The following is a 13390-nucleotide window of genomic DNA, read 5'->3' on the forward strand; positions in this document are numbered from 1 at the left end:
GATTTCAGTGGAACAATTAAATTGCAGGTAAAATTCTGTGCAATCAGCCCCATGCTGCCGGTTGATAACAGGGCTGAATAGGAGGTTCCCACAAACCATCTGCCTATTGGAGCATTTGATGAGTGTGTTTCACCTCTCCAGATCAGCTTCACTCAGTGCCTCCTCACTAATACTGAGACATGATTGGAGCAGAGAGACTCATCCTCATTGGCTGCCTGCTGCAAGGTAGGGCTTGGTGTGGGTGGGGTTATAGAATGTGCATTGCTACATTACAGGGGGCTTAAACAATGAGTGCTTTCATGGTGATTTGACCAAATACTAAAATTAATTACTTTGTGAAACTAAAGCAGGAAGAAAGAAGTTGGCTACATGAATAAATATATGTAGGAACATGTGTAGCAATACAACCTGAAGTCAGTATTGATAATTCATTTGTCTACACAGTAAAAATGGCTGGTATTAATAGGACTCTAAAAGAGCACACAAGCCCAATCGGGAACATATATACTCTGAGGTTGATTTTTCATTCAACTATTTTAAAAACGTAATGGCATGTCAAAATGTCGAAAGGCTGAATGGGAAGTATTGCATTTACAATGATTTTACTCATGTTAAAGCATGCTAGCATGCGAGCATATTTATCTGTATTGAGCCTTTAGGATCACAAGTTAAATATTGTGACAGAGCTGTGTTGTGTGTGTGCTGTAGGATCACTAGTGTAATATTGTGACAGAGCTGTGTTGTGTGTGTGTTGTAGGATCAGTAGTGTAATATTGTGACAGAGCTGTGTTGTGTGTGTGCTGTAGGATCACAAGTGTAATATTGTGACAGAGCTGTGTTGTGTGTGTGTTGTAGGATCAGTAGTGTAATATTGTGACAGAGCTGTGTTGTGCGTTGTAGGAGCCCTGGGCGGAAATTGGGCAGTCTGGATGCCTCAGAGTATAAAAGCTCTGCGTGGATCCTGTGTGCTGATTCCCTGCAGATTTGATATCCCGTCTGAATGGGAAACATCTCTGCCACAGACTACAGTACAATGGCGTAATGAAAAGGATTCTGTCATGTTTGTTTCTAAAAGCCAATCTGAATCTCATCTGCAAGGAACGTTCACTGGAGACCTGCAGCGCAAGAACTGCACTACACTCCTAGAGAACCTTCCAAAACGTGCTCATGATAAATATCACTTAAGATTACATGAATCCATCAAATGGTCTTATAAAGAAACATTTCTTGAACTTAATATCACAGGTAGTGCCCTTTTCTGGTCAATGACACATTTTTGTTTGTTTTATGAGTAGTAATGTACATAGTAATGTAATGTGAGTGTGTATAGTTAAGCAGTCATTCTTCAGAAAGCTCAACTTCAAAATATACCGTAAATATCTCGTACATGAATGGCATGGCGTTGCAGAACGTATGAGAGTATGAACTAGTACAGAAAACATTTGACAACCTGGGCTGCTACCTGTTTATTTGCCGAAAGAATTGTACTTCATGTTGTTGTCAAATTGTCTTATTCACTTTTTCTGTTTTAATTTGTATGTGTATTCATCCAACACTGTTCATGTGGTAATTAATGAGTTCTGTCTGACTCTAATCCTAAAACAGACAGTAACCCATCCTCATGTCTCCATGTCTCCTAGACTCTCCACCCAAACCCAAGGTAACCACAGAGAAGGTGGAGGTGATGGAGGGGACCTCTGTGAGTTTGAGCTGCTCTGCTGCAGCCCCCTGTCCCAAACTCCCCCCAAATCTGACATGGACCCCCAGGCTGAGTGACAGTGTGGATCAACTGCAAGAGAATGAGGATAAAACCACATCTGTGTCTTCTGTTCTGACCTTCACTGCTTCCCACCTCCACCATGAGCAGAACATCACCTGCAGGGCACTTTACACACTGCAAAAAGGAGGCAATCAGAAGATGTCTGAGGCCTGTCTGACTCTCAAAGTCCGCTGTAAGACAGCTACATTTCACAGTATTATTCTTAGATTGAGTAAATCAAGGCATTATAATAATAATTGTAATAATAATAATAATCATATTTTTTCAAGCTGTTCCCATGCTTAATACATTGTACAGAATTAGCAACAAAAACATATTGCATTTGTATTCTCATATCTCCTAGATCCTCCTAAGAACACCTCAATGTCAGTCAGTCCCTCTGGTTCAGTGTTAGAGGGCAGCTCAGTGACTCTGACCTGCAGCAGTAAAGCCAGCCCACCAGTGCAGAACTACACCTGGTATAGAGTGAATGGGACAGAGATGAACACTGTAGGAACTGGACAGAATCTCACCTTCAATGTGACTGAGTCCAGTGGCAGTGAACAGTACTACTGTGAAGCACAGAATAAACATGGCAAGGAGAACTCAGCAACTGTGCAGCTGGGAGTTGATTGTAGGTTTGCCATTGTGTCAATTATATGTTCATTTGAATGTTATGTGAAATATTTATTTTTATACTTTAGCTTATTATAATGTTATTATCACAGAAATATTTACAGGAACAGTGCCATCTGTTTATATTTGGCAGTGGTACAAGTTCTGTACTTTCGGCACTCTAGACCAGCAAAATGCATTTGAAATGAAACAATGAATAGACTGCAGACTGTCACCTTTAATTTGAGGCTACAGGCACATTACATGATCCATGTAGGACATACCTCAATTTTATCCATAGTCTCCCTACTTTATAGCACCAAAAGGAATTGGATAGTTGGCTTCTGATTAGTCAGCTGAATTCAATCACTTTTTTTGTGCAGGTACAAGAATGTTTTCAGAATCTAGTCTTGATTCAAGGCTGTATTGCCTTTGGAGTCTATTATTGGTGTTTGTCAACATGGGGACTAGAATTGTGACAATGACAGTTAAGGAAGCCATTCTGAGGCTGAGAAATAAAAAAAGCAGTCAGAGACATAGGACAAAGGTATGTTTTCTAAAATAAACTTCGGAACATCTTTAAGAAAAAGCGAGCACTGGATAGCTCAGGGGCTGGTAGGCCAAGGAAGACCTTAACAGTTGATGACCGAACAGTTCTCACCATAATGAAGAAAAACTCTCAAACACTTTTCTGACAGATCAGAAACACTCTTCGGTAGGCAGGTGTGGATGTGTCAGTGACAACAGAAGACTCCACTTCACAGATGACTTTGCCTTTTAAAAGACAAACATTTTTTCTAACAGATCCTCCAAAGAAGACCTCAGTGTCAGTCAGTCCCTCTGGTTCAGTGTTAGAGGGCAGCTCAGTGACTCTGACCTGCAGCAGTAAAGCCAGCCCACCAGTGCAGAACTACACCTGGTACAGAGTGAATGGGACAGAGATGAACACTGTAGGAACTGGACAGAATCTCACCTTCAATGTGACTGAGTCCAGTGGCAGTGAACAGTACTACTGTGAAGCACAGAATGAACATGGCAAGGAGAACTCAACAACTGTACTGCTGAATGTGATATGTAGGTTCTGTGTTTGATAATTATATCATATTCATTTTATACAGTATAGAACTGTGTTGTTACTAACTGTGGCACCCTGTGTTCAGACATGCCTCAGATCTCTGGCTCTGGGAGCTGCAGCAGAACTGCAGCAGAGATCAGCTGCTCCTGTGAGAGCCGTGGGAATCCCTCTCCCAGCATGGAGTGGCGTGTGTCTGGACTGCGGGTCACTAACTCTACTGACAGAGTCATCAGGGAGGAGCAGCTGGGGAACACAGGCCTGAGGAGCTCCCTCACCATGCACCACTCACAGGGAGACACGGCCCCTCTTCTCTGCCTCAGTACCAACGCTCTCGGCACCTCCAGCCTCCAGCTCCACGCCCCGTCTCCACAGCAACACTCAGGTAAATGGACACATTTCTCTCCTTTAAATATGCAGACAGCATGCACCAATATAGAGGTGCACATATTGATGCCATAAAATAATAATCTTGTTCCTCCTGTTCTACTGTCCAGACCGATACTCAGTTAAAGCAAATAATTTAACTAAGCCTTCTGTTTTCCTCACATTTGACATTATTTTTTAGAACATTGATCAGGATTGGGGGTTCCTTTTTCCTCCTACTCAAAACATATTATTTTCTTTGTTTCTGGAGTAGGCGGCACAGATGGTGCAGTGGGTAGCACTGCCGCCTCACAGCAAGGAGGTCCTGGGTTTGAATCCCCCTCGGCCGGGGCCTCTCTGTGTGGAGTTTGCATGTTCTCCCCGTGTCTGCGTGGGTTTCCTCCGGGTACTCCGGTTTCCTCCCACAGTCCAAAGACATGCAGGTTAGGCTGATTGGAGAGTCTAAATTGCCCATAGGTATGAGTGTGTGAGTGAATGGTGTGTGTGCCCTGCGATGGACTGGTGACCTGTCCAGGGTTTATTCCTGCCTTTCGCCCAATGTATGCTGGGATAGGCTCCAGCCCCCCTGCGACCCTGTTCAGGATAAGCGGGTTAAGATAATGGATGGATGGATGGATACAGTAAGTACAATAAGCTTCAGAAAACTGAACACTTCAAATAAATGGTTAAAGAAAATATAAACTCACAAATTATTTAATTTTCACGGCTCTATGCCACTGGGGTTGGGTGCATAAACACCAATTATTTGTGCAAAGTGTGTTTCTTGGTATCTAACTCAAATGTCCTTTGTTCAGATTTCAGCATTCCCTCACTGCTGATTGGTGCAGCTGCTGGTGCCGGTGCCATGATGTGTATTTGCCTCATAATGCAGCTCGTTCTAAAGTAAGAGAAAAGGGGTCTGTAATGTCGGTATGAAGGGAAACGCCACCGTAATTCCACGTCACTGTGTCATATTGCTCAACCCCACCGCTGGGGTAATCATTTTCATCGTACATGATACTTGCCCTCTCCCACATCTGAGACATGCTTCGTCGCTTTCTCATGAAGAGTGCGCGTGGCTACCCTGGTGATGACAAACATGTCTTTCAGAATTAGAGATGGATTTTTAGAAGAATGGATTTCCATGTCCAGAAGAATAATAAGTGTAACTGTTATCATGGTCAAATTCACGCATCATTATAATTTGTTTTTTTAGGTAATCACCATTAATCTTGGGGTGGAAACTAGCAAAAAGGAAGTAACTGTAAATGATGTGTTGGCAATCTAATGTGATGCAGAGATAAGGGACAAGATGGTGGTGATGTCTCCTTACTCCCAAAAGAAGACAGATGTACATGAAGCCTAAAGCATCTTGATAACACCCAGCAGAACAGCACCAGCAGAGATTGGTGGATGCTCTCTGGCTGCTTCGGTCTTTATACCTTTAATTCTCCTGGAGCAGAGGGAGGGCGGCTACAGACCACTCCTGTGTGGTGTGATGATGTGTGTGTGCTGCTTTGCTGAGGGCAGCCTGAATGTAGAACATGTCTCTGTGATTATAATGGAAGTGGGGTGGGGTGTGTGTGCTGTATGTTGGCAGTGAGGGTGTGTGTTTTTTTCAGGAAAAAGAGACACAGCCATGGTTCTCAAATGAAGGACACTGAAGGGCTCATTCTGATGGCTGCGGTGAGTCTGAGCCCAGCGTCATGCATGCACGAAGAAACACACACACTCAAACACACATAGAACACACACACAGACAGGTGCTTGCAGAAAAGCACACACACACTCAAACTCACATAGAACACACACAAGGACACGTGCTTGCAGAAAAGCAGACACACACAAACAGACACACGCTCACACCTAAATAGTCACTTTTTTTAGACTTCTACCACTGAACTTTTATGTCTGAAACCATATGCAATACAGCCTTAATGGACATTGAGATGAGGGTTCTAAAAGTAGTTGAATCATTCTCAAAACTTTATATAATAAGGCAGCAGGTCCTGCTGGATAAGAATATGAATTTGAATATAAATTAACAGGTAGAGCTGATACTATAAAAAGCACTGACACATTTTTTATTTTTTTACTTTTTTTGTTTTTACTTTTTGTTTTTACTTTTTGTAATGTAGAAGAAGTATAACTAACAAATATCTTGCTCTGCTCTAGGAAAGCTTTGCCTAACAAATCTCTTGCACTGCCTTGGGGAAGCTACAGCATGCTTACATATGCTTATGCTTATGTTTCATGTGATAAAATGTGACATGAGTACAGCTGTAATATACAGTACGTAAAGTTCTGCAGTGTTACTTATTTAATGTTTATTTGTTTGGCACCTTGTTAATACTTGCTCTGGATAAGAGCGTCTGCCAAATGCCAATAATACTGTGCCCTAACCTGCCTCTCAGGGGAGGGAGAATAAAGTTTGTTCTTCTCAGAATCCAGGCAGGGGGAAACTATTGGCACAGTCACTACGGCCATGTCTGTGGTTCTGAAGAGCTCTGACAGACATTGCGGTTTGAGAATGTTCCCCACAGTGCTCCTCTCAAAACATGTTACTGCCCTGAGTGAAAGAGGAAGTGGAAGTGTCTGAGAGAGAGAGAGGAGGGGAGGAGGTTTAAGACCAAATACCAGACCAGCATAGAGAAAGGAACTAATACTGAGATTTCGTCTCTCTATCCTAGCATAGTCATGTTTCGCCTATTATTTAATGATCACATTAATGCTATAATGATATATAACATAATAACACATTCACATAATAACATAATTATTACAAAATTATTTTACACAATGCAAAACATACAATACAACAAAAGGAATGCAAATGGAAAATGGAATATGTACACTCACCGAGCACTTTATTATTTAATTTATTACACCTACTTATTCATGTGATTATCTAATCAGCCAATTGTATGGCAGCAGTGCAGTGCATGCAATTATGTAGATAGGGGTCAGCAGCTTCAGTTAATGTTCACATCAACCAACAGAATGGGGAAGAAATGTGATCTAAGTGACTTTGACACGGGAAAGATTGTTGATGGCAGGGTAGATTCTGTATCTCAGAAACTGCTGTTCTCCTGGGATTTTCACACATGCACGCAAAGTTTGCAAAGAATGGTGCAAAACAAAAAACCAATGCATCATAACTCTAAGTGGATAGGCTACAGCAGGAGAAGTAAAAAAAAGAAGTCTAATAAAGACCTAATAAAGTGCTCACTGAGTGGACAAGGATGAATGAAGAGCTTAAAATGATTTTATTGACTCGTGAAAATGGCTGAATTCATCAGTGTGAATGATATTGAAGATATTGAAAGTCCTCCTGCTCATAGCTTTATAATGGTTTTGTTTGTACATTCATGATGAATGTTAGAACGTTGTAATAAATGGTCAGGCAGTTTAAAGGTAACATTCTCTTTTAGCTGTAGGCAATTTGGGACATTACTTTTCTAAATATTTCTGAGTGAGTGAAAAAGAAAAGCTATATTTCTTCATGGTGGTATCATTTCCTTCCTCATGACAGACGAGTTAAAGTTTCCACGCTCTCCTCTGAACCGCAGGCCTGACTACCCAGAACAGCGAAGTCAAAGAGTGAAATGTTAACTCTTTGGACGCTGGTAAATTTGTAAACAGACATGATAACTGATATTAGTGAACATTCGGCAACATATTCAACCTTTTTTTGTGTTCGCCACGAATGTTAGCGAATTTTAATGAAAAGGTAGTGTGTTGTGAACAGAAATGGCTGCTGATGGGGAAAACACAGGGTGTTATAATGCACTTTAATGAATGTAATACTTGTTCTTGCATTTAAAAATACATCACAGGAAAGCAACGAATCAGCTAGCTGGCATTGTAATTCGCATCCATTTGTATTAACAAGGCGTTGGTGGCGAACTAAACGGTATGTTCATTTTAAATCGTTCAACGGTAACTGTTTCCTGCAAACACAGTTCACCACAAATGTTTGCTGTCTTGAACGCATGTCAGATGCCTCCAAAATCTTCAGGAAAATGCCTTACTAACAGAATCGTATCTGAATGCTTTTGTTGTGTATTTTGTTTGAAAACAGATATTTCTTAAAAGTTGTCAGCAGGATTTTCAAAGTACACTGAAAAAAAAATGCTTTTCATGTTTTTGGTTTTCTCAGTTGAAGATTTTTAAATCTATTGAAATGGACATTTGCAAATTTGCACCTTTCTTTCTCTTTTGACCTCTTGTCATCAGATGGCCACTCAAGATGAGGAATCGACCAACGCCAACAAGACCACGCTGTCAGACCCGGGGGCCGTGGGAAAGGGGAACGGGACCTCCCTACACTACGCCACCGTGGATTTCTCCAAACTCCGCAGCACGGGTGGCAATCAAGGAACAGGTGTTATCCGGGGCACTTCCCAACGGACTTCCGACTACGCCGTGATCCGACACAGATCCAGAGAAGAAGGTGAGGAGGTGCAGGGGGAGGTGGAGGTGGAGAAGGAGGGACCGGCTGAGCTGGGAGCAGAGAGGGAGACAGCCGAGTTGAGGGGCGGGCAGGAGGGGGAGCCGGAGGGGGAGTGTTCGCCGAATGTGAACCAGCAGCCCTCCATCAACCCTGACCCCGTGGAGGAGGCCACCTACGGGAACATCTGTCGCTCCAGGCCCACTAAGAGGGCACAGCAGGGGCAGCAGGAGACACCCAGGAACCCTGCTCCAGAGGAGGAGGAGCAGAGAGAGGAGGGGCAGGAGGACATGTATGTGGATCTCATGAGCCCCCTGACGGAGGGAGGTGGAAAGGGAGTGGAGGAGAGTGAGTACGCCGAGGTCAGGAAGCTCCAGTAACACGCCACGGAGATACTACGACCCATTGCGATGCGCTCTGCTCTCAAAATACCAGAATATTTACTTCACAGCGGGCTACAAATGTGTTATATTTCAGTATGTTACATTACATTACAGTGCCATAGTATGCTTGCAGTGCCTATGAAAACAGTTTTGTTACAGTTTTTGGCAGTGTGATAAATTTTAAGGTCCCTTTAAGTCATGATTATATTAGCAGAGAAGTGACAGCTTTGGCAGTTTTTTTTATTTACATTGCATCACATTAATTCACCAGTTTTAAGTCTGTGGCCCTTCACAACATGCTGTGTACATCCAGATATGTAACATCAAGTTCACATTAGTGTTATGTGACATTGTATATGCTACCATACAGACATGACTGTTTCCCACGTCCAGGTGCAAGCCAATGTGTGAAGAGTCACATTATGGCCCATGACTTAGCCATGTTACTTTGCTGTGTGTTACATTACAAAATATGACATTATCATTGTTTTACCACATAGGTTTTCAGCAATAATTGTACAGGTTGTGAACCAGAGGTCTGTGGTGGACTCCACAACACATTCTCTCATTTCCTGTTTTCATTAATATATATATATTTTTAATCTCTGTAAATATATCTTTTAGTGGTTTTCAGAATACATGTCATTGCACTTATTCTAATCTTAATGTGTGTTTCATTATCTCATTAAGAATGTTTGCTACTCCCGTTTGCCCTCCCAAATCCCTTCTCCTTTGCTACTGAGAGTTCTTATTCAGTCATAGACTGGCCATAAGGGCTTTTCAAATGTTGATTTGACATTCTGGGCTTACATGCTAACCACATAGCTCTGAAACAGATATATTGACCATCTGTTGTAGAAGTGTGCCGCGGACTGGAATATGAGCATTTGTAATTTAATTGGTGAGAAGAGGGCAGGTTATGCATCCTGCTCTGGCGCCCCTTTACCTACAGTGTCTGTTCTTTTGTTTTTTTTGTTTTTTTTAATTATCATTAAAACCCTTTTCCTGAAATAGCTTGGTGTGAGTGAGTTTGTTGTGAATTCATAATGTTTGTCACGGTAGCACAATACTGTGCTGTACACAATGTGAATGTGGGATTAGTCTTCACTTTTTCTGACAAGGCCTTTTCTTATAGGCATACAATACGTCTCATAACAGCGTACAAAAACAAACCCAACTTGCAGACTACATTAAGCATTGCTTTTAGAAAGTTAAGCCAATGTGTATGCAGTAGCAAGGTTGATATTGGTACTAAATTATTTTTAAAGGTAAGCTGAAATGGATGTTAGAGCAGCAGTAGCTTCCGCATTATATGGAGGAACTCACAAACCCTGACACTTGGTACATTTTGACATAACTGACAGGATCCACTGTCAAACCCTGACACTGGTACATTTTGACATAACTGACAGGATCCACTGTCAAACCCTGACACTGGTACATTTTGACATAACTGACAGGATCCACTGTCAAACCCTGAACAGTAACACAGTAGATTGGAAGTAGGACATAGGCCCCCCAGTACCCACTCCACTGGTGTGTGGTTTATGTGTGCCCCATGGGCATGTTAATGGTAAATGGTTTATCCAAAGCGCTGTACAATTGATGCTTCTCATTCACCATACTCACATACCAATGAAAATTGGCTGCCATGCAAGGCACCAACCAGCTTGTCAGGAGCATTTGGGGATTTGCTGTCTGGCTCAGCGACACTTCGACACACCCAGGGCAGAATCGAACCGGCAACCCTCCGACTGCCAGACGACTGCTCTTACTGCCTGAGCCGTATGTGTGTGTGTCCGTGGACAAGCAGTGGACCATTGGCCTCCTACTGTAAGGCTATATGAATGTCTTGGCCAGGCAAGCACATTGTACATTTTGGCCATGAAAAATTGGTTGTATTTGCCTCATGTTTGATTAGGTCATTGACCTGCTGCAACTGCTGCACGGATAAGCACTGTCCAACGGCTTTTGAAGCATTTGGCTAGATCTGAAAAGATAAGATATTTAAGTATGTACATTCATCCTGCTTCCGTTGTCTGCAGCCACATCCTCTATAAAGACACTCATACCAAAGCCATAACACTGCCACCACAATGCATCACAGATGAGGTCATATTGTGTTAACTGCAGGCCTCTCTAGCCTCGGCTATAGTCAGTGTTCATAATCGCACAATTAGAATGAGAAAAATTATAACAAAAAAAAAAAACTCACAGGAGAGTAGCATTGTGGAAACCACTGCTAGTCAGAAAGATCAATGCTCATCTCACAATTGCAAATCATTGTGAAGCCTATTTTTCACCTCCTGTGCTGCTCCCTGTTTGGCTTTTTCTGTTTCATGTCATGCACTTCTATGTTTTGTCTGAACTCCCGCTCCGTAGCTCTCTCACTCCATTCCCTCATGCCCGTTCTCACACCTGTTTGCCATTTCAATCTCTCTCTCTGTTTTTGTACCTGTAAGTCCGCACCATTACTTTATTAGATTGTTATGTGTCTTCTGCACTATCTGCTCTGAGCCTCAACCTGTTTCTGATTCCTGAACTCCGATTTGGTATCCTAACCTCGCTGGATTGCTTCTCTGTGTGTGAACTTTTTCCCTGTGACCACAACCACAGCACTGCCTGTCTTCACTGTGATTGTTTGCTGGTGATGGAACTCTGCTCGTCTGGACTCCGAAATAAAACAACTGTTCTGCCTACTTCCTGGTTGCACTCGGTTTCTCCGTTCACTGGCCTGACCGTTATTGGCTAGCCCTGATGACGAGGCCTTGCTCTGAAGGTTTTAGTTTCGTTTAGTTTTTAGCTAATTTACTGTCTAAGTACTAGAACCTCATATTCTTTGTATTGGTTTTGTTGGGAATCAAGTGGAGATATAAATATTTCTGTTATTGTTTATTGAAGAGGCATTCATTTTTCATTGAGGTTTGAGCAATACTATGCCACAACTCTTTCATGGATAGGAGGTAATTTTGCTTATGGCCACATGTTTTATATGACTATTAGGCAAAAAATATTCACATCATCACTTCCCAAGTGTTGGGACGGGCAGTTCCTCTTTTGTGTGAGTGTACTTTGCAGGCTGAGGCTCAGTTTGCAGGGGAGAGAGACTGGATATTGACGAAATTAAGATTGCCCTCCCCTCAATTCCCAAATCCTTGTTTTGTTTGAAAAATGAGACATCTCATTTTATTTGCCAAGCAGCTTAATGTTTTATCGTAAAACATAAAAAAAGCAAGACAAAGTGTAATGGCAGGAATCTAATGGGCGTCAACCCCAGGAAGAGGATGCAGTGCTGATCTCTGTACTAAATTAGCACAGCGGTTCGGCCACTTGGGTAGATGAGCCTGTTCTCTCATCAGCACATAAATATAGTACGCTTGCTGCCAAGACTGTACTACAAAAAGACGGCATGCAATCAAATAAACGAATGCATCTGTGCCTGTCAGTCCAAAGACATGCAGGTTAGGCTGATGGGTCAGTCTAAATTGCCTGTGGTATGAGTGTGTGAGTGAATGGTGTGTGTGCCCTGTGATGGACTGGTGACCTGTCCAGGGTGTATTCCTGCCTTTCACCCAATGTATGCTGGGATAGGCTCCAGCCCCCCTGCGACCCCGTTCAGGATAAGCGGTTTAAGGTAATGGATGGATGGATGGAAATTGTAATAACAATCATCTGAACTTTTTTTTGGCTCCTTTCTTAAATTGTGTGCAAATAGTTTCCCTAAATACAAAAGTAATGAAACAGAATAACAGGATTTAGACAGAACAAACAATGCAGGCATACTTCTATCTGGCCAATCTGCCCCATGCTGCCGGTTGATAACAGGACTGAATAGGAGGTTCCCACGAATCATCTGCCTATTGGAGCATTTGATGAGTGTGTTTCACCTCTCCAGATCTGCTCCACCCAGTGCCTCTGCTCCTCACTAATACTGAGACATGATTGGAGCAGAGAGACTCATCCTCATTGGCTGCCTGCTGCAAGGTAGGGCTTGGTGTGGGAGGAGTTATAGAATGCTAGACATGCAGATGTAGGAATGTCCTAAATTAATGAATGATTAATTAATTAAATACAATTAATGTTACTCATTAATGTTTGAAACAATCAGTCATACTTACACTGTCGGGTGATTGCATTTCAAAATGTCCATATGCTTAATATGATGTATTCATGATATTTACACAATTTAACATTTTCATAAAACACTCTTTCACTGTTGCATTTCTGTAAACAAGTAAAGTGCCATGATGTTTTTCAAAATATTTTAGGAATGAGTGAGGAGCACTCATCAGGACTATTTTTTTTTGAGGATTGCAAAGCCCACCACTGTATTATATTCTCATAGCAAAACTTAATTGCATGCTGACTATTTAATTATGTATCCACAAAAATTGATTATTATTTTTTAACCAAATCCTGAGAGTAGCGAGCCATCAAGGGTTAATTATTCTCTGACCAGATACAGCGAGGCTATTTATGCTTTCGGTAAAATATCTAAACAATGAAAACTACCCCACACAGTAAATGATTGAGGTCTGCAGAGACATACTGTGTAAACCGAGGCAATAACACATTCTCTCTCTACTCTGATTTTCATGTTTCCAGGTTGTCTAGAAGGCTGAAGGTGAGTCTCTCCATCCTTTCCTCCTCTTCCTCTTCTGAAACACACTGACTGCAGCTCAGCCTGATTTCTCCTATATGTTACATTTGCACCATCTGTGTGACTTTTCCTTTAAAGGGAGGGA

The 13390-nt window shown here is 42.1% G+C and overlaps 1 protein-coding gene across 1 annotated transcript; it reads left to right on the plus strand.

The window, feature by feature from the left end:
* The first annotated feature begins 141 nt into the window (after positions 1-141).
* Positions 142-9656, plus strand: LOC133121423 (myelin-associated glycoprotein-like). Its single transcript, XM_061230590.1, has 9 exons — positions 142-225; positions 901-1245; positions 1641-1952; positions 2124-2393; positions 3179-3448; positions 3535-3831; positions 4628-4715; positions 5435-5498; positions 8049-9656. Exons 1-9 carry the CDS (start codon positions 180-182, stop codon positions 8640-8642), a joined length of 2286 nt encoding a protein of 761 aa, XP_061086574.1. The 5' UTR covers positions 142-179; the 3' UTR covers positions 8643-9656.
* The last annotated feature ends 3734 nt before the right edge of the window (positions 9657-13390 follow it).

This window comes from Conger conger, chromosome 1 (genome assembly GCF_963514075.1).
Source record: "Conger conger chromosome 1, fConCon1.1, whole genome shotgun sequence".
Classification (NCBI taxonomy): Eukaryota; Metazoa; Chordata; class Actinopteri; order Anguilliformes; family Congridae; genus Conger; species Conger conger.

Bases quoted from the DNA above. Each gene is read 5' to 3' on its own strand.
- LOC133121423 (XM_061230590.1), top strand. From the start codon at position 180: ATGATTGGAGCAGAGAGACTCATCCTCATTGGCTGCCTGCTGCAAG. The intron at 1,953-2,123 runs GTAAGACAGCTA...CATATCTCCTAG, and splicing joins TCTGACTCTCAAAGTCCGCT to ATCCTCCTAAGAACACCTCA. The intron at 3,832-4,627 runs GTAAATGGACAC...TCCTTTGTTCAG, and splicing joins GTCTCCACAGCAACACTCAG to ATTTCAGCATTCCCTCACTG.